The following is a 19,329-nucleotide window of genomic DNA, read 5'->3' on the forward strand; positions in this document are numbered from 1 at the left end:
TTAATTACGCATCCTGTCATATTAAACATATGTAATTTGCGCGAAATCTGAATGTTTTCAATGTCAAACCATCGGAAGGTGTTTTTATTGCATTGTCACTAGAATCCATAACCAATGTTTTATTCATTTCAAGTTGAATTGAAAGTGCATAATGTTTGTGATTTTATCAAAATATTATTGATGAGCTTAATTATTCAAATTTAGACCAATTTCATTTTTCAAAGTTTTGATGGATATGAGGTAGTTTTATTGGACATGTTTTTGGACATGTTTTTGGACATTCAAACTATATGGAAAACAACATAATTTTGTTTGCGGAATATATAAAAAGCTAGGGGAAAAGGCTAAAAAAAATAAAGACATTCTTTTTAATAAATATATGTTATTTTTTTAAATTTTCTAAAGCCGTAAATATGTGCACACTGCCTAATTAAGTTATGTCTTTGTAAAATACCCTACGTCAATTCCATTAGCCAGATACAATAATTGTACGGTATCTGTGACCGGCGAAATTATAACAATTACTTATGAATACCTCTTATTATCATTGTGATTGGAATCAATACTAGGACAAGTAGGTCGTCTTCGTACGTCTTTGTTTAACCTTGAAAATATAGCATTGGACATTTCTTCAAATTGGTGTTAATGACGACATGCCTTATCTTATCTATGTTCATTGACAATACAAATATTTGAACTACAATATGTTGTTGGTACTAGGTATGTAGACCAAATTTTTAATTATCTTCATGGTTTAATGTTTGCATTTGCGCAATTGCGTTATTACGGCATACTTGTATAACAGTTTGATTTGTTAATGTAAGTTTGCTTTTTTTGTATATGCATAATCGAGAAAAATTACATCAATCAATCAATCAAATACATTAATAATCCTTAAAGGTTGGCAATGAAATATATTACAGTTTCTTATTCTTTCATCGTAATAAAAAAAAAATTAATGAATTTCATGACATCCTTATATAATGTCTGTTAATTTACTCAAAGTATTTTTCTTCAAGCGTAAGGCTTTGTTCATCGTTGTCTGTCTTTTCCGCCATGACGCTATGAAATTTTATTTATGTCATTGTTCCGATGTATCACATATTCTTAATTCAGTCGTCAATGTATGTCATAATGCCATTGTTCATATAACAGTGCGACTTCCTCAATACTCTAGATGTTTATTTGATTGAAGAATAATGTATTGAAATCTTGACCAAAGGATGGCTTGTGGTCATAAGGGTCATGATGATGACCATAATCAGCAATATGGTTGAACTAATGAATTTATCTATAAATCAATATATCTTATTTTTTTACTTGGAAAATTCGTGTTATACTAATGTTGTCAACCATTGTTATAGTTGACTATGCAGTATGGGCTTTGCTCATAGTTAAAGTTAAAGTCATAGTTAAAGGTCGTAAGGTGACCTATAGTTGTTCTTTTCTGTGTCATTTTGTCTCATTTGCAATCATACTACATCTTCTTTTTTATCCTTCAATTCGGTCATCAATTCAATTGTTTATGTAACAGTACGACTTCCTCTGTACTGTAAATGTTAATTTGATTGAAGAATTATGTATAGATGTTCCGGACCATATGAGTATTTGGACCATACGCGTATGGTCATGACCATATGCGTATACTCATATGGTCCAACCATACGCGTATGGTCCGACCGTACGCGTATGGTCGGACCATATGAGTATTATACTCGTTTGGTTATTAACGGGCCGGACCATATGAGTATTTGGACCATATAGGTATTTTTTCAAATATACAATAGAAATAATACAATAAACTTTATCTTAAAAACAAACGTGTTTACAAAACAATGTATTAATTTTACATGTCAAAAGCTACATAAACATTAAATATTGATGCCACAGTCAGTTGATCTTAGTTTTTCATCGCTAATTGTATTCGTGTATGCTTTTGTATACTTAAAATGAAATTCACACGGTACCATACATGTAGTTTTTCTGAGATTGCTTGTTTTGGCTGCGTGCAGTGATATCGACTCGGACAATTCCGATGTGTCTACGGTGTTTTTGAGAAACTCTAGATCTTCAATATCGTAAAATTAATTTCACAGATCAAATTAGATAAAGACAGTGGCTATTTCATGGCTCTTAAATGCTAATTTACCGTCTTATAATTAAGATTAAATAGAAGTATAGAAAAAAAAGAATAGAACAAATAAAGAAACATACACTTTTAATATTTTACTTTTAAAATGTCTTGAAAAATATCATGATCTTTAAAAAATATCATGATCATTGACGGTGATGTCACCTACTTTAAAGAATAAAATTCCTTGTACAATATGTTCTTTTAATTTTGGCATCTTTTTATAATTGTACTTACAAATAGTAAGAAATATTAACTGTGCGAAACTGTTTTTTTTTTTAATAATTTTTTTTTCAATATACATAGAATTACATTTTAGTGACGTAACAATCAGAAGGGTCACACCTAATGAAGAGTTTAAAAGTATACGTGTTGATTACCCCGACCATACGCGTACGGTCCGACCATACGCGTATGGTCGGACCATATGTCTTTGAGTAGATACCCATATGGTCATGACCATACGCGTATGGTCCAGATACTCATATGGTCCGGAACATAGACATCATATTACGATTTAATGATAATGACCATAATTAGCAATGGGGTTGAAATAATAATTTTATCTATACATGAATATATTTTATCATTTAACTGAAAAATTCCAGCAGTTTCTATATGTTGTCGGCCTTTGTTGTGTCGACGTATACTATAGGCCTTGATACGATTATATTCAATGATTAGGTATGGCATAGGTCTGTATTGAGTTGTACGGATCATTCAGATTTGATACTATAAATATATATATCTTTAAATTATAAAAAAGGGGCTAAAGATACAAGAAGAAATAACTCCTAAGGCGAAAACAAACTGACAATGATATGGCTGAAAAGAACAAGATAAACAGAAAAAGAATAGTACACAAAACACAACAAAAATAAAGACTAAGCAACACTAACTCCACCAAATGGAGATGTCGAAGGTGTTTTGAAAGTCTGAGCAGATCCTGCTCAACATATGGTACCAGTCGTATTGTACAAAAGTTCATCATGCGTAAAATTGTATAATTCATTTAGTTAGATTTTGTCGTTCTTGCATCGTAATGTTTTTCAAAGTTACTCAAAGTCTATCTCCTAGTGTAATGCTTTGTTTATTGTTGTCTGTTATGTTATGTCATTGTCCAGTATTATGAACTATCCCTCAATTCGTTCGTCAATGTATGCCATAATCCAATTGGTCATGTAACTGTACAACTTCCTCTTTAATCTAAATGTTACTCTGATTGAATAATTTTGACCAACATATGTCTAGTGGCCATAAGGGATTCATGATAATGACCATAATCAGCAGGAGGGTTGACCTATGGTATTTCTCTATAAATGAATATATTTTATCATTTAACTTGGAAAATTCCAGCAAGTTATATGTTGTCAGCCATTGTTGTTCCGACGTAAAGTGCAAGCCTCGATACAATTATATATCACGATTATGTATGACAAAGGAAGAGTAAGCATATCCTGCTTTACATGTGGCACCCGTCGTTTCGTATAAAGTTTCTCATGCATTTACTTTTTTTATATATTTTCGGCGTTAAGTGTTTTATCACTACAAAAGTCAAAAAGTCTGAAAAGACCAGGTTTTGTCTTGATTTGCATGATCTTTTACTCGACATTCTCCAAACGTATGACTTGTATCTTCATTGTTCTTGACAAATTCTTATTTGTATTGAATTTGCCTGAAATTTACTCGACATATTCTCGACATTCTGAATATGCTCTTAAAATTTCTTGACAAATCCGTTGATATGAATACTGTCTTGAAATTTCGCGACATATTCTCGACCTTCTTACCTTATCTCAGTATGGCTTAATATATTCTGAACATTTTGAATGTTTTTCAAATTTACTTGCAATTTCTGAGTTTATAACTTTAATCTTTATTTTTCTTTAAATAATATAATGTTTATCAAGTTACATTTCTTACAACAAAAATGAAAAGTAAAATAATTGAAAATTATGGTATCTAAATATTTTTACAAATCCAAATATGGCTATGAAATCTATTGTATTAAATAATTTGAATATCGGTGTGTTAATATAAAACAATTTAAATGTTGGTTTTTAAAAAATTACAAATTTTAATTCCTAAATCTTATAAATCAAATGATTAAAACCAATCATACTATAGACATATTTCATTCTACATTCATTATATTCAATATTGAAATGGTAAATTTTTATTGCACACAAATGTGTTTAAAATAAATAGCAAACTATGATGATATACAAATCATTCATTTAACGGAAGAAAACTTTGTGTAATGACATCTGTCGGAATATATATTAAGTATTACACACGGACAACATGTTCCCTATACAATTAAGATATTCCGCACCATAGAGTACACGCAACTGTCAAATATAAATTACTGTAATCAGCCATACAAGTTATCAGTTCACTAACGATGCAACTACAATTTAAAAGTCTGTTGATCGCTGAAAATTATGAAACTCATCATTTTGATGACCAAAAAAACGAATTAAAATGGATTTTCTTCATCAAAATTATGTTAACTATTTTAAAATAAAAACAAATTGAATGAATCCCAAAGATTAAAGAATTTTAATATCTTCTCCGGGAATAATTTAAAAAAAATGTATTTACAATGGGTCTTATCATTAGTGTAATGAAATGGATCTTAAACAAGGAAGGATTAATCAAAAATATTTATTTTTGATAAAGAAATACTAAATCCAACATTCAAATTTGAATAAAAAATGTTTTTGGGTTGTTCTAAAAAATGTATAAGGTTTTTGAATCAAGATGAGAACAAATTAGTTGACCTACACGAAGGCCCCTTCCTTTTTCAGCCACGCAAACCCAAAAGATGAATTGTGGGGTCCAAAAGAGACACATGGTCACCTTTTAAAACTGCCTACAAGACACATATTTTTGTAAAGCAAAGACTGGCTGGTTTGCAAATTGCAAAAATCGAAATGCTGTTTGTCAGTTACTTTGACTTATATTCTAAGTGAAAACAATTAATAACACGTTTAATAAAAATAAGTAAAAAAACTACATGGGGGAATTTCAAAGTAACACCAAAAGGGTATCTTACTATACCAAATGTATCCTTGATTCTTCAAAGTGTAGTTTAGCCATAATAAAAATGAGTAAAAAACAGCAATATAATGTCATAAACAGTGCAGAATAAGTCTGTACACATTTCAGGCGAAATTTATACATTTATACTGTTGAGATGGTGTTAAGACATATTTAAGACTGTCAAGAATGTGTCAGGACATATTTAGACTATATTTAGAATGTGAAAAATGTGACAAGAAATATTCAGACATTTTCAAGGATGTCAGAAATATGTCAAGACAGATCGAGACAAATCTAAGACAGTCAAGAATTGGTCGAGAATAATCCAGACTCTTATCAGATGATACAGGAAGTGTCGAGAAACTAAAAGACAATATTCATACTGTCAAGACACTTTTCAAGAAAAATCTAAATCATTATTAGACAAATTCATACTAAGTCAAGGATTTTTTTAAAATTAATCAGACAAATTAAGAATGTCGAGTCAAAATTAACGCAAATTCAGACAGAAACTGATCTTTTCAGACTTTTTGACTTTTGAAGTGTATGGAATCTGACCTCATTTTCAAATGTAGATGGAATGATACGTTTTAGCTAATGTTTCTTTGGGAGGTGACGTGTTGTTTTCCTTGCAAAATTCTTAAAATTAAGACTACTCAGCAAAAATATTGCTTACTTACAACATCTAGCAACTTTCTAGACTGGTCGAAAAATGCATAAAATTGAAAAGCTAAAAAATGCTTTGATTGTAGATAAAAAACAGAAACATACACCAATGAATGAAATGAATTAACTCTAAAGATTGGTAATAATATTTATTACATTTTGTGAATCTTCCATCGTAATGTTTTGGTTTTTTTTATGAATTTTATGACGTCCTTATATAATATCTGTTAATTACCGATTTACTAAAAGTCGTTTTCCGCCAGGGTAATGCTTTGTTCATTATTGTCTGTCTTTTCTGCCATGACGTTATGTAAATTTTATTTATGTCCCTATGCCGTAGCATTACCTATCCCTCCATGAGGTCGTCAATAAATGTCAGAATGCCATTGTTCATATAACAGACCGACTTTCTTTTAACTTTAAATGGTAATTTGATTGAGGAATAATGCATACAAATCTTGACCGTTGTATGTCTAGTGGTCATAAGGGATTCATGTAATGATCATCATTAGCAATGTGGTTGTCCTAGGGTATTTATCTATAAATGAATATATTTTATCATTTTACTAAGAAAACTCGTGCAATTATAATGTTGTCAACCATTGTTGTGTCGATGTATACTGTAAGCCTTGAAACGATTCTATTAAACGATTGAGTATTATGAAGATCTTAGTTGAATAGTACAGTTTTGGTACTTTTGATTTATCTCTTTTATGTATAAAAAAGGAACAAACGATACAAGAAGAACATTCCAACTCATAAGACGAAAACAAACTGACGATGATATGGCTTAAAAGAAAACAAGACAAACAACAGTACACAAAACTCAATATAGAAAATTAACGACGAAACAATACAAAACCCACAAACCCACCAAAGACTGGAGGGTTCTCATGTGTTCTGAAAGTGTAACCAGATCCTGTTCCACATATTGTACCAGTCGTATTGTATGAAGCTCCCATGCATTAAATTATAAATATATTAATATTAGTCTTATTTTGTTGTTTTGCATCGTACTGTTTTGAAACTTTAAAAATTGATTAAATAACGTCCTTATACAAGTTATTAGCTGATTTACTCAAAGTCTTTTGATGATTGTTGTCTGTCTTTCCTCTTTTTCCTGTTTTGGCCATTAATTTATTTAATTGTCCAGTAGTATGGAATTTCACTCAATTCTGTCGACAATATATGTCAGAATTCTATTGTTCATGTAAAAGTACGACTTTCTCTAAATGTTACTTTGGTTGAAGAATAATGTATAGAAATGTTGACCGACATAAACTTCAAACGTCATTGCTTAAAAAGTAAAAAAAAAACAAAAAAAAAACAAAACAGAAAACATCAATATGACACAATACACAACGTAGAAAACTATAGTCTTAGCCATTGCGGTCAACCAACTGGTGATGGCGTCCAAAATTTACGAAGGGATGATTTCTACTTCACAATTTGGAACTCTTAGTTTAAAAGCTTCATTGTGAGCAGCAACCGTCTGTTAGGAAAATCCCGATACGAAATGCAAGCACGGGAATATCTTATTAATTGGGAGATATATACTCCGTACGCAGGTGCTGCTGGAATGTTGCTACTTAGAAATGGAAAGTTCACAATTGTAAAGCTGAAATCTTCTCTTTTGTCGTAAAGTTTTGTAAATGTAAACGATATAATACGTATTTGCAAACATTTATGTCGGATGTCACATGTGGTTTTTTATACAAAACTCATGATCCAGACTCAAGCTACCGAACAATGAGCCAGTTTATAATAGAATTACGCGGCTAAATTATGTATACTCACATTATCCAGCAACTTGCGAGACTGATAAAAAAAATGCCTTAAATTAGTAAGACTAGCCGAAATGCAATGATTTGTAAACAAAACATAAAATACATACACCTGAATTTACAAAATATATTCAATTTTAAACGAAGAAAGGTGTTTATCTGTCTTCAAGATCATGTAAATTCATTATTTACTAATTTTGACACTTCAAATTTTATCAATCGAATTTTCAAAAATTCGGTCTTGTTAGTTAGCTAATCCCTTTGTAGCAGTTCTGATGAAATGCTTTTTGAATAATGGAATAAGCGATCTATTGTATGTTTTGAGGTTGTAAAAATTCATGAAACACTTCTACGTGAACCGAATGACATTTGAAAAGAGTACAATTTTTGAAAAACATCTTTGTTTTCAATTTGAAGGACACACTGTAGAATATACATGATTTTATTTGTGAAAATATGAGGAAACCCTACTAAACGACAAACAATAGATAACAACACATTTTCAGAATTTAAAAACTGAGCGACAGAAAAATTGAAGGAGATAGCAGGTATAAATACAAAATAATACAAAGTATTATTCAATGATCGATGTCACAGTCGAACAAGACAAGAGAATTGGATAGAAGTTATACAACATCGCAAAAAAATTAACATACTCATTTGTTATATAGATAGGAAATAATTGACAACCATCTCGTGATAACGTCCTTTAATATTCAAAACGAAAGTATAAATTACACCCCTTGCTTTCTTATATTGATGTCATATAAAGTCAAAAATACACAAATAGATATCTACATCAGAAATCAAATAATTACGGTGTCGAATAACAAAATAAAACAGCAGTAACCATAGGGTCAACAGCAGTTGGGTAAAACAAATTATTAAGAAGCCATCGTATCAGGCATACTAACTGTATATTCCAAATAAGGACATGCTATTCCATATTGCACTTGCTGTTATTTACCGATAACTTTTCTATTTTCAATTTATCTGCTTGTATATTTCTTAATTATTTACATTATTTTAGGTTGCGTCGTGCTCGTAGCAGCATCTTGGTTTCCCACAGGTAGGGCAGTATTTATTGATTTTATTTATCATCATTGATAATTCAGTAATCTTTTATATACAATATGGTTCCTGCTCCTAGCTTAACAGAGTAATGAACATGTAGTTAGAGTGTTTCAGTCAAATCATTAAGTCTCTGAATACTTCGTGCCTCTCAACAATCACAACACTTTTCTTTATTTTTTTTTATTTTGATAAATTAAAGAACATAGTTGTGTACACAGCTACTTTAGCATAGGTACTATTTCTGTAAAAAAAACCATGCAGTACTGGAAAAGTACTTTTAATATTGATTACCATTTCTTTACTTCAAAACTATTGTAATATTTAGGTACTTGTATTTTACAGTACTTGATTTGTACTAAATATTTGTGTACAGAAAAAATACAATATTCCATGTTTGAAAATCATAACTTTAAGAGATTTGAAATAGAAAAACTTTCAAAATGCTGAAAATGTAACGGTATTACATGTAACCAAAAATCTAAAGTACCTAACTTTCAAGTACAAATAATGTACTGTAAAATACAGGTACCTAAGTATTACAATAATTTTAAAGTAAAGAAAAAGTACTTAATATTAAAAGTAGATTTCCAGTACTACAAATTTTAAGTACAGAAATAGTACCGATGCAAAAGTAGCTGTGTACTTATATGCATGCAATGTGCTCATGAGTCTGAAATTGATTTACACCTACACCCACAACTAAAATTGGTTGACACCTACAAGAAAGACACAACTAAATTTATTTAACATCCACAAGAAAGACAACCAATATGCTTTGAGACCTACAACAAAGACACACATAATATTGATTGACACCTACAAGACACAACTGAAACTTATCAACACCTACAAACACAAACAAAATCCACATCTATTAAAGTAAACGGTTTTAAAATAAAAGAAAGGCGAATAGAAGTTGTACATCAAACTACATCAGTGTACTTCAGTCGTCCTGAATATGCATGAAATTTTGCAACTGGACGTTAAGCAACCAACACTCAATCAATCAATCAGTTGTAACTCCAAAACAAAAACTGTTTGTCTCACAGTTCTGGACAATTAATAATGGAATAGTTTCAAAGTGTATAGATTTGCAATTTTTTTGTGATTTCATATAACTATCAATATAACCAATATGCTTACAAAACTACATTTGTTACAATACAACACAAATTTATACAAATGTAGATTAAAAACAGGTGAAACAGTTAAAGATAAATTGTAATCGATATTTTCTACTTCTTGATCTTACTAAGACAAGTAGTTAGCTCAGTTCGTAATATCTTTCTGCATTGGCTTTATTAGTTCATGCTAAGATATGCAATGGCTCTTCCTACCCGAATGTTGTTAAACGTATTCTTGTATTTTATAGGGACTGCTCTAACATGTTTTCACTGCGACCAGATCCCGTTTCCTCGAGATTGTAAAACGGTTGTCAAATGTGGAGATCACGAGGTATAACATGTAACTGTATGCTTATAAACACATTTTGTATTCTGTAATAATTTATGAAAATATGAGCATTTAGCATCGGTCACGCCTTACCGGATAGCTCGAACGGACGCCTGACGGATATTTTTTTTGTATCCGTTTATGCCCGTTAGACGTCCGTTGTTATCCATTGGACGTTTGTCCATATCCGTTGCATGTCAGTTAAGCGTATGTTTTATCCGTCGACGTCCGCTCTGTCCGGTGGAAACTTTTAAGCATGTTCAAACTTTTTAATGGACGTCCAACGGATAAAATGTCCGTTAAACGTCCGTTATTAGTAGTCCGTTTTGTACGGTACTCGTCCGTTTCGTTTCCGTTTTGTATCCGTAACGTGTCCGTTATACATCCTTCGGAGGTCTGGAAGATACATTTACGAACGGATTTCTACCGGACGTTTAACGGATAAAACGGATGTTGAACGAATAAGAAACTGACTTCTACCGGACGTATAATGGATAAAATGGATGATGAACGGATCTGAAACGGATAAATGACCATTGAAAATTTTGCGTCAGAAATGCCAATTATTGATTTGTCAGTTTTTTTAAGGTTCATGAATTCTAATTATTCATAATCGACCTTAGATTAAGACATCCGTGACATGTCCGTTGTATTCGGTCAGTGCGTACATCCACGGAATCCCAACTGATAACAGTTTTGTCAACGGACAACTTTTATTTTCATCCGTTAGGCGTCCGTTCGTGCTATCCGGTAAGGTGTGACCGAGGCTTTAGAGTTAAGCTCTCAGTATTGCTATGGATTTAGAAAATCAAATCGATTTATATCTTACACATTTAATAATAGATTGAACACTTATATATCAAAAGCACTTCTTTTTAATATAAGACTACACATCCAATATATATAAATCTCGTATTATGTGTGTAGTGAAAATACAGCACGTAAAACAAATATTCTATCTATGTTGTTTGTCCGTTATCGTTTAAAATCTCATTGTGCTCGTCCTTTCTTAAATTGTAAAACACAACTTAAAAATGTAAATAGATAGTATAAGTAAACTTTACAAATTCACTGTATTCATACAAATCATGTGATGTACGTTAATAAATAATTGAAATTTATATAAAAGTGTGTATGTGTCATATCATACATCTTTATTAACATTTTAGGAATGTTATGCTGAAAGAATTATAACAGACGATGGCAATGCATACTTCAATACTGGATGTAGAGACAAACAGGTATTTTGTGTTTGCGAACCGTCCGGTGAATTATAGTTGTTAATTTCTGTGTCATTTGGTCTCTTGTAGAGTGTTGTCTTATTGCCAATCATACCACATCGTTTTTATATAGCATATTTACCATGGCACAATCATACATACAGTCATTCTGTATGTGTCTATGACAGAGGTTTTTTGTGGATTACTAACATCTTATTTAAAGGAAAATGTATTTTTCTCATTATAAGAATGACTGTTTTAGATTAAGTAGAAATTATGACGTTCATATGCAGGGCGAAAACATGTCCCTCATAATGTTTTTGAAAGTTACTTGGGAACACGCTAGTTAAAAGGTAGGCAGAAATTCTAAAAGAAGTTATGAAAATACGACATGTGTTTTATTTTATTTTGTTTGTATTGATCAAAATGCATCCACGATATTTACTAAGACTTTTTAAAACCATCATTTACACGACAGCATGAACCTTGTATTCAAAAACGATAATATGTATTGGTACATTTACACATACAACACGGAGTTAAATAGGGTATTACATATGAATGACACCCAAGGGTAGAAGGATTTGAATAAGATAAAGAATAACAATCATGTATAACTAACCCTTCGCAAACAAGCCTATGTTTTTTTACATTTTTTGTCATAATCAATTGATAGTATACATATAATAAGCATGTATTTGTTTTAGCGATGTCTTGCCAGTCCCCCAGGGAAACGCGCTGTAGCTAGACGTCAAAATTCTTTCGAGACGATAGTATGTGACACTTGTTGCAGCGATGATCACTGCAATTATGGTGGTTGTGGCGCAGATCGTAAGTTTAATCATATTATGATTATAATTACTGTAATATAGATGGTTCATTTTCTCTTTTAAATTGATGTTTACTCTGTATTTTCTTTTTGAGTGAAAAATCAAGTCATAATATACAGAACTGATTTAATAATCTCAGAGAAAGGCTGACGGGGAAATCACATATGAAGGCATAATTACATGTCAAAATTATACTAAAACAGTTTCCTGTATTTTGTATGTTTTATGACAGAGAAACAATCTGCGTTGTTCTCTATGTATCCAGAACAGAACATCCTATTTATAACGGGTACTAAACGCTATACAGTCTAATCATGAATGTAGACCGTTAAGTGACATACAGTTCAACTGCATTGGATAAAAGTTGACCCTTTTCAAGTGTACGTTTGCATGAAAATGATCGATATTGATTTTGAAACATTAAAAGGTAAACACAAAATGTTGATCTGGGTTTTTTTTGGTCCTTACATAAACTAAATAATTTTTAAACAGTTACCTCTACTTTGCATGAACATATTTTTCGAACTGAAATTAGTAGCATATATATGTATTGATATTCAATGACAAAAGGTCGATTTATATCAGACGCAGCTCAGTCCTGTCACATTTACAGAACCCCCAAAATAAGGACAAACACCACAAGCACGGGCACATATTCTTAAGCATCGACACAACACGAGTAACAAACATAGTCCATACGTACCGCTATAATCAGCATTAGCGTTTATACTCCGTTTCTGTTGTTACAGCTCTACCAGCTAAAGACCAAAGAGGACCAATATGTTATGATTGTGCCTTGATGAAGAAACCAGACCAATGCAATCAAGTTAATCTTTGCAGCCGTGATGAGGTATGTAAAATGTGCTTGTACATATACAAAAGTATATGTAGGATAATTGCCAATGAGACCACTTTTAACAAGTGACCAAAATGACTCAGAAATTACCTTAAATCTGTGTACGACCTTCAACGATGAGCAAAGCCTACAACGCATAATCAGCTATAAAAGGCCCCGAAATGACAATGTAAAACAATTCAAACGAGAAAAGTAACGGCCTTATTTATAAAAAAAAAATCAACAAAAAACAACTACTTAACACATAAACAAACGACAACCACTGAATGACAGGCTCCTGCCTTGGGACAGGCACATAAATAATAACATCATTTGAATATTGATTTAAGTTTTGATCAAAACTGCATAGTACAATTATTTAACGAATATACAGTCATCCCTATCATAATTCAAATATTTGTTTGAATTTATGTTCATAATTATTGAGTTTTCAATAAGATATTGAAAGGTACTATTGACATTATAATTTAGGCAAAGTTGATTCAACGGAATTTATCTATGATGTTTTTTATTCTTATTTATGAATTAATCAAGTTTAAAATTTTTAGACAAGGCATAGTCTTCTCAAGTGGAGTTAAAACATGACGAATTTTTTGTTATAGAATTTCAAAAAACTGTTTAAAACCAATATACATTCCATTTTCAAGAGATTTTGTAAAATAGAAGTAGATATGAATAGGAAACCCAATTTAATAGGGTGTTTTAGTAAACCTACTGAAAATTAGTATATGTACGATATGTATGTCTTGTAAGACTGCATTATGTTTGAAACGGTAGGAAGCTCCATTTTTGTTAGAAATGGTCACATTTGATTCTTACTAGCTTATATACTAAGTGTTTAATCCCTTTTCAAATTCCTACCGTTTACGAGTGCATATTTTAAAGATATGCACCCTTTTTAATCACAAGCGGTCATTGTTTCATTGGTATAAAAAGTCATCAAAGATATCGGCCTTTTAAACTGATAGACACGACATCTGCTCCGCCAACATTAGACTAATCGATGAATCAAGAGTTGAAAATCCGAATCATATTTAACGAAAGGCATCTGTAACAAAAAGGTTCAAACACTTATGTTAAAAACGGTTGATAAATATAGAATGGGATGAAAGAACATAGGTATTATTATCATTCTTTTTTGGATTTGTTTCCGATCTCTACAAAATATTGACAGGATGTTATCAAAAGCCATATAATAGCAAAACAACAAAAGTTACACTGCAAACATTTGGTCTTCAAGGGATAAAAATCCTTCACAATTTTTTTTCCGTTGCAGCTTTGCGAAGTACTTAAGACCCCACATCCTCTGTTTGATGTTACGTATACAGCAAAATGTGGCGCAAAGGCAGTATGTATTACTTAATATAAATGTTGAAAAACTTGAACGAAATATGCTAAGCTGTATTGTTTTCCTTTTGTCTGAAGTTAAACCTCATTTCTGTATTTTTATTGTTAAAACTTATTTTGATATGACGATGTTAATACTACCGTGTTGTTTGTTTTTGTAGGGTTAGCATTTATTCATTCATTAAGAACATTTTTGTCAAAACCTTACTATCAACACGTTACTTTCAAAAGCTTACACATGGAATAATTAATTAAAGTGCCTAATGTTAAATTTCACCTGGAAAAAAGAATTGTGTTATAAAAAGAAGACAAAGAAAAATTGTTAGCGATTCAAAAAAAAAAAAAAAAAACAATACACGTATGTTTGTTATTCTATTTTGTCAGAACTATCTATTTTCAAGACTTACGCATACGCTTTAATATACACTTTACAGCTCTGTGACAGACTAAGTAGTTTATCGCACACGTTTGGACGAAGTCTCGATCATGTTGATGCAGTAAGTGAAATGAATAAAAGAGGATTTTCATTGTGTTTCCGTTGCTGCAAAGGAGATCTTTGTAATCTTGGTTGTACAGTTCCAAATGTGACAACAATTGCAACTACCGCAACCACAACAGCAAAATCGGTATCTACATCAATAACAACTTCTTCAACAACGTCAACTGTCGCTTCGACAACTTCTGGAACAACAATATTATCTACCACTCCAACACCGATGTCCACAAGTGTATTGAGTTCTAGTTCTTCTCAAATGTCCACCACTGGACTGTCAACTATGGCATCTACAAATCCAACAACAACTACGACTGTTACAACACCAGTTACAACACCTGTGTCAACAACTATGTTATCAACAACTCCTAATACAACGTCAGCAAACAATGCCACTAATCATGGTACGTGGTATTTATGCAAAGTTGACGTTCAGTGTTTTTATGTACCGATACTTCTCACTTAGGGTAAAGGATGCTTCATTACGGTTCTCAAATAATTGAAACTTTGACAACACAATGAATATAGTATCTTTATTCAAAATATATGTATATATAAAAAGAAGGACGAAAGATACCAGAGGAACATGAACACTCATAATGTCAAAAACGATCTTACGTGCTCTAGTATGTTAAGCAGATCGTGCTCCAAAATGTGGCAACCGTCATGTTCCTTATGTTATAACAAACCCTGTACTAAGTTTTATACGGTAGTTACATTCGAAAAAAAAATGCCTTCTAGCTACGACATTAAGAACATCATCTTTGAAACGGAAATTATAAAACGGTTGACGAACTAGTTATAGGGTATACAAAAACGAAGGAATAACTTCAATCTGCCACTTGGAATTAATGGTTTAATAGCTTCCTTGTAAACAAAAATCCTACCTCAAGGGAGTCATGATAAGAAAGACAAGCCCGGAAAATACTGTATCATGCTACATAATTTATAAAAATATAACCTACATGAAAATGCATAATGTCAAAAATGATCTCATTTGCTCTGGTAGGGTAATCAGATTATGTTCCAAAATATAGCCGTCATGTTCCTCGTGATATTACATTGTACAAACCGATTCCTCAGTTTTATTCAGTAGATCACATTCGAAAAAAATGATAAGGCTTGTAGCTACGACATTAGTACCATAATCTTTGAAACAGATATTCTACAACGGTCGACAAACAAGTGATTGGGTATGAAAATAAAAACAAAGAAAGGACTTATATTTACCACTTGGAACTCTTGGTTTAATATCTTCCTTGTAAGCAAGAACAGAAATCCTTTATAAGGGAGTCATGATAAGAAACAAAAGCCCAACAATCATATCAACTGGGAGTTTACTGCATCATGCTAAATAGTTTATAATTAATAACAATGATTGTCCTATTTAAAGAGGTTACAGTGTGTTAACATTTAACAACACGAATCAAACTTATTTTGTTAATGTTTTGTTAATATATATTGTAGGTTGTCTTCCTGAGTATATATATTATGGAGCATCTTGTTATTACTTTTCAAAAACATCACTTTATTGGGAGCCTGCTAAAAAGTTCTGTATAGATCATGGTAGTGATCTTGTTATAATAAACGACGCAACAGAGAACAATCTCATAGTACAGCATCTTAAACAATTAGTTGCTCAGCATCTCTTACCAAGTGAGTAAATAATGAATTACATTTTGCTAAAGGGAATGATATCTAAAACAAAAGTACTGATTTCATGGCAATGTCATGAATGTAAAAGAGGGACGAAAGATACCAAAGGGACAGTCAAACTCATAAATCTAAAGCAAACTGACAACGCCATGGCTAAAAATTAACAAGACAAACAAAAAAACGGTAGTACACATGACACAACATAGAAAACTAAAGAATAAACAACACGAACCCCACCAAAAACTAGGGGTGATCTCAGGTGCTCCGGAAGAGTAGGCAGATCCTGCTCAACATGCGGCACCCTTCGTGTTGCTTATGTGATTACAAATCTGGTAAATAGTCTGATTTGGTAAAATACGAGTTCTTATCATTGAAAATCAGATATTTCCTTTTTATCAACTGATATTAAATGCGATGGAGATGTGCATTACTCAAGATACATTATTGTCGGAAGGTCTCTTTGGTGAAGTTCTCCAACAGGATACCATACACATTATTATAATCTAAATGCATAAACTGGTTCCTTTTTACAATATAACATGGCAGTCTGCAGTGTAAAATAAATTGTTACCGTGTAAAGTTAAAATTGTGTTGATGTTTTCAAACCAAAATGTTTCTTCACGCTTTTTTCTATTAGTATTGTTACCCAGTTTATTAAACTAGTGTCTAACCATTTTGGAAAGATTTTCACTGTTTAATTTTGTTGATCGGTTTACCTCGTGAAGATATAAATAACCTAGTTAATATGATTTATATAAGTATATTATAGATACGTCTAGATAATACAAAGTCGTTCTGCTGAATCTTGACAGTTCAAACAGACAAAGTCAATTAAATTGGAAAAGCTTTAAACATGTTGTCATTACTGTCTTAGGCTAGTTGTGCATTAGATAGAGAACAATAATGCTGCCATTGGTTTTACATTTACATAGCACTCAATTCAAATATGATGTTCAGGATAAAGATTCGATAAGATGAAAGACGTACACACACAGTGATAACTCATAACTTAAGCTGTGTCAGGTGTAATGACATGATCGTACTTTTCATATACTGTAGTATCAGATACTTGCACTAAATCAATGTTCTACGTTTGCATTGACACACAAATATATAAATTTAATGATAAGGAGACGGTATGTCCGTCAAAATATTCAGAAGACGAGATAAATGCTGAAAAAAAACTGTGTTTACATGACAGGAATTTTCAAACATTTGTTTTTACTAGTCTCGCTAGGCATATACTATTATACTTATTTTACTCTTTCTTTCAATTCATACTTTAAATACTACTTATGATAATGGAAGTTGTTTCGTTGGCACGTATACACCATCTTCTTATATTTATTGAAACTAAACATTACATTACATTCATTATTCTATTAAATAACATTCACGATGCTCACAAAAGCGTCGGATGGGGAGGGTATTTAATTATATCCTGATTATCTGTTAAAAAAATGTATTGCTATTAAAAAGATTATCTTTCGGAATATTTTGTTCGATTCAATCAAAATTGTTGATAAAATAACCACTTTTCCGCGATCGAAATATCATTACAAATAAAGAAAAAAATACCCCTCCCTTTTTTCCCTAAATTAAGTTACTAACAATGTGTTTTGTATCTGTCATACACCGTTATCGGTAGGTAACAATTATCTAGTGTCTTACTCCATGCAGTTACAGTGATATTTTTTTATTCTGTATGGCATGTATGGATAATAATTTAAAAGAAAATTATATCTAGATTAATAATTGAGATTTATTTCACATTCTAAATGAGCCGTAGACCGATTTAGCCTGAACGCATCAGAAAGAATATTCCAATTTAGTGTGGTCGGTAAAACAGGATACTAAATTTTGCAAACCTTTATCCAAAATAATTTGTTTACGGTAAATAAGTCAGATAATGGATATTTTAAGGTTTTCTCGTCGAAGAACACACGTCGGGTGTCAGGGTTGCTAAAAGAAAGACCTCCCTACGGTCGTTCTGTCATTTGATCAACCCTGTCATCTTTCGGAGTGTTCTACGACAAGAAAAACCTTAAAATATGAATCATCTATCACTAATGGTTTTAATTATAATTTTTCATCATATGAATTGACCTAATCCGTTTTGTTAATTCAATTCAAGGTGACTTGTGGGGTTTCTACATTGGTGCACATCTAGTTAACGGAACATGGAAGTGGGTAGACAACTCTACAGTAAAGTATGCCGACTGGGCTACAGGGGAACCAGATCATCCGACATCACAGATATACGGATCCATGTATATACCATCATCAACGTTTTATAACTATCAGTGGGCTAGCCATAAAGACATGTATACCACACAATATTTTATTTGTGAATTTAGACCAATACCATGAATATATTTATACCATTAAACCATTCAAAACATATTTGATTCCTTTTTAGTCATAAATTGTTTAGTTTTATGTGATTTGAAGATCACGGACATTTGAAATCTAACTTGCAAAGCAAATATGCATGCGTCATGTTGTAAAATAAGGTTTATAAGAAACATGGACCAATAAGTATAACAAGAGCCTAGTTTACCACACAAAAACAAAAAAACACAAGTGTATTTATTCTCACAGTTCATTGTCTTGATGGAAATTGCAAAAAGGTTGGGTTATACAATAGTTTAAGATTACATCTTGTCCAAATGTCAGTTTCCATGGTTGGCGATGCGCATGCATAGCAGTAGATGTTAATATGGCGAAACGTAAATAACGTTATTTAAAACATGTATGCAATCTAGATTTATAACA

General features: G+C 31.7%; 1 protein-coding gene across 1 annotated transcript; it reads left to right on the top strand.

The window, feature by feature from the left end:
* Positions 1-627: 627 nt before the first annotated feature.
* On the top strand, positions 628-18,957 carry LOC134690360 (uncharacterized). Its single transcript, XM_063550327.1, has 10 exons — positions 628-720; positions 8,657-8,695; positions 10,073-10,155; positions 11,322-11,393; positions 12,080-12,203; positions 12,952-13,052; positions 14,335-14,406; positions 14,840-15,302; positions 16,366-16,554; positions 18,689-18,957. The coding sequence occupies exons 1-10, from the start codon at positions 705-707 to the stop codon at positions 18,922-18,924; spliced, it is 1,395 nt and encodes a 464-aa protein (XP_063406397.1). The 5' UTR covers positions 628-704; the 3' UTR covers positions 18,925-18,957.
* Positions 18,958-19,329: the final 372 nt, after the last annotated feature.

Source organism: Mytilus trossulus, chromosome 11 (genome assembly GCF_036588685.1).
Source record: "Mytilus trossulus isolate FHL-02 chromosome 11, PNRI_Mtr1.1.1.hap1, whole genome shotgun sequence".
NCBI lineage: Eukaryota > Metazoa > Mollusca > Bivalvia > Mytilida > Mytilidae > Mytilus > Mytilus trossulus.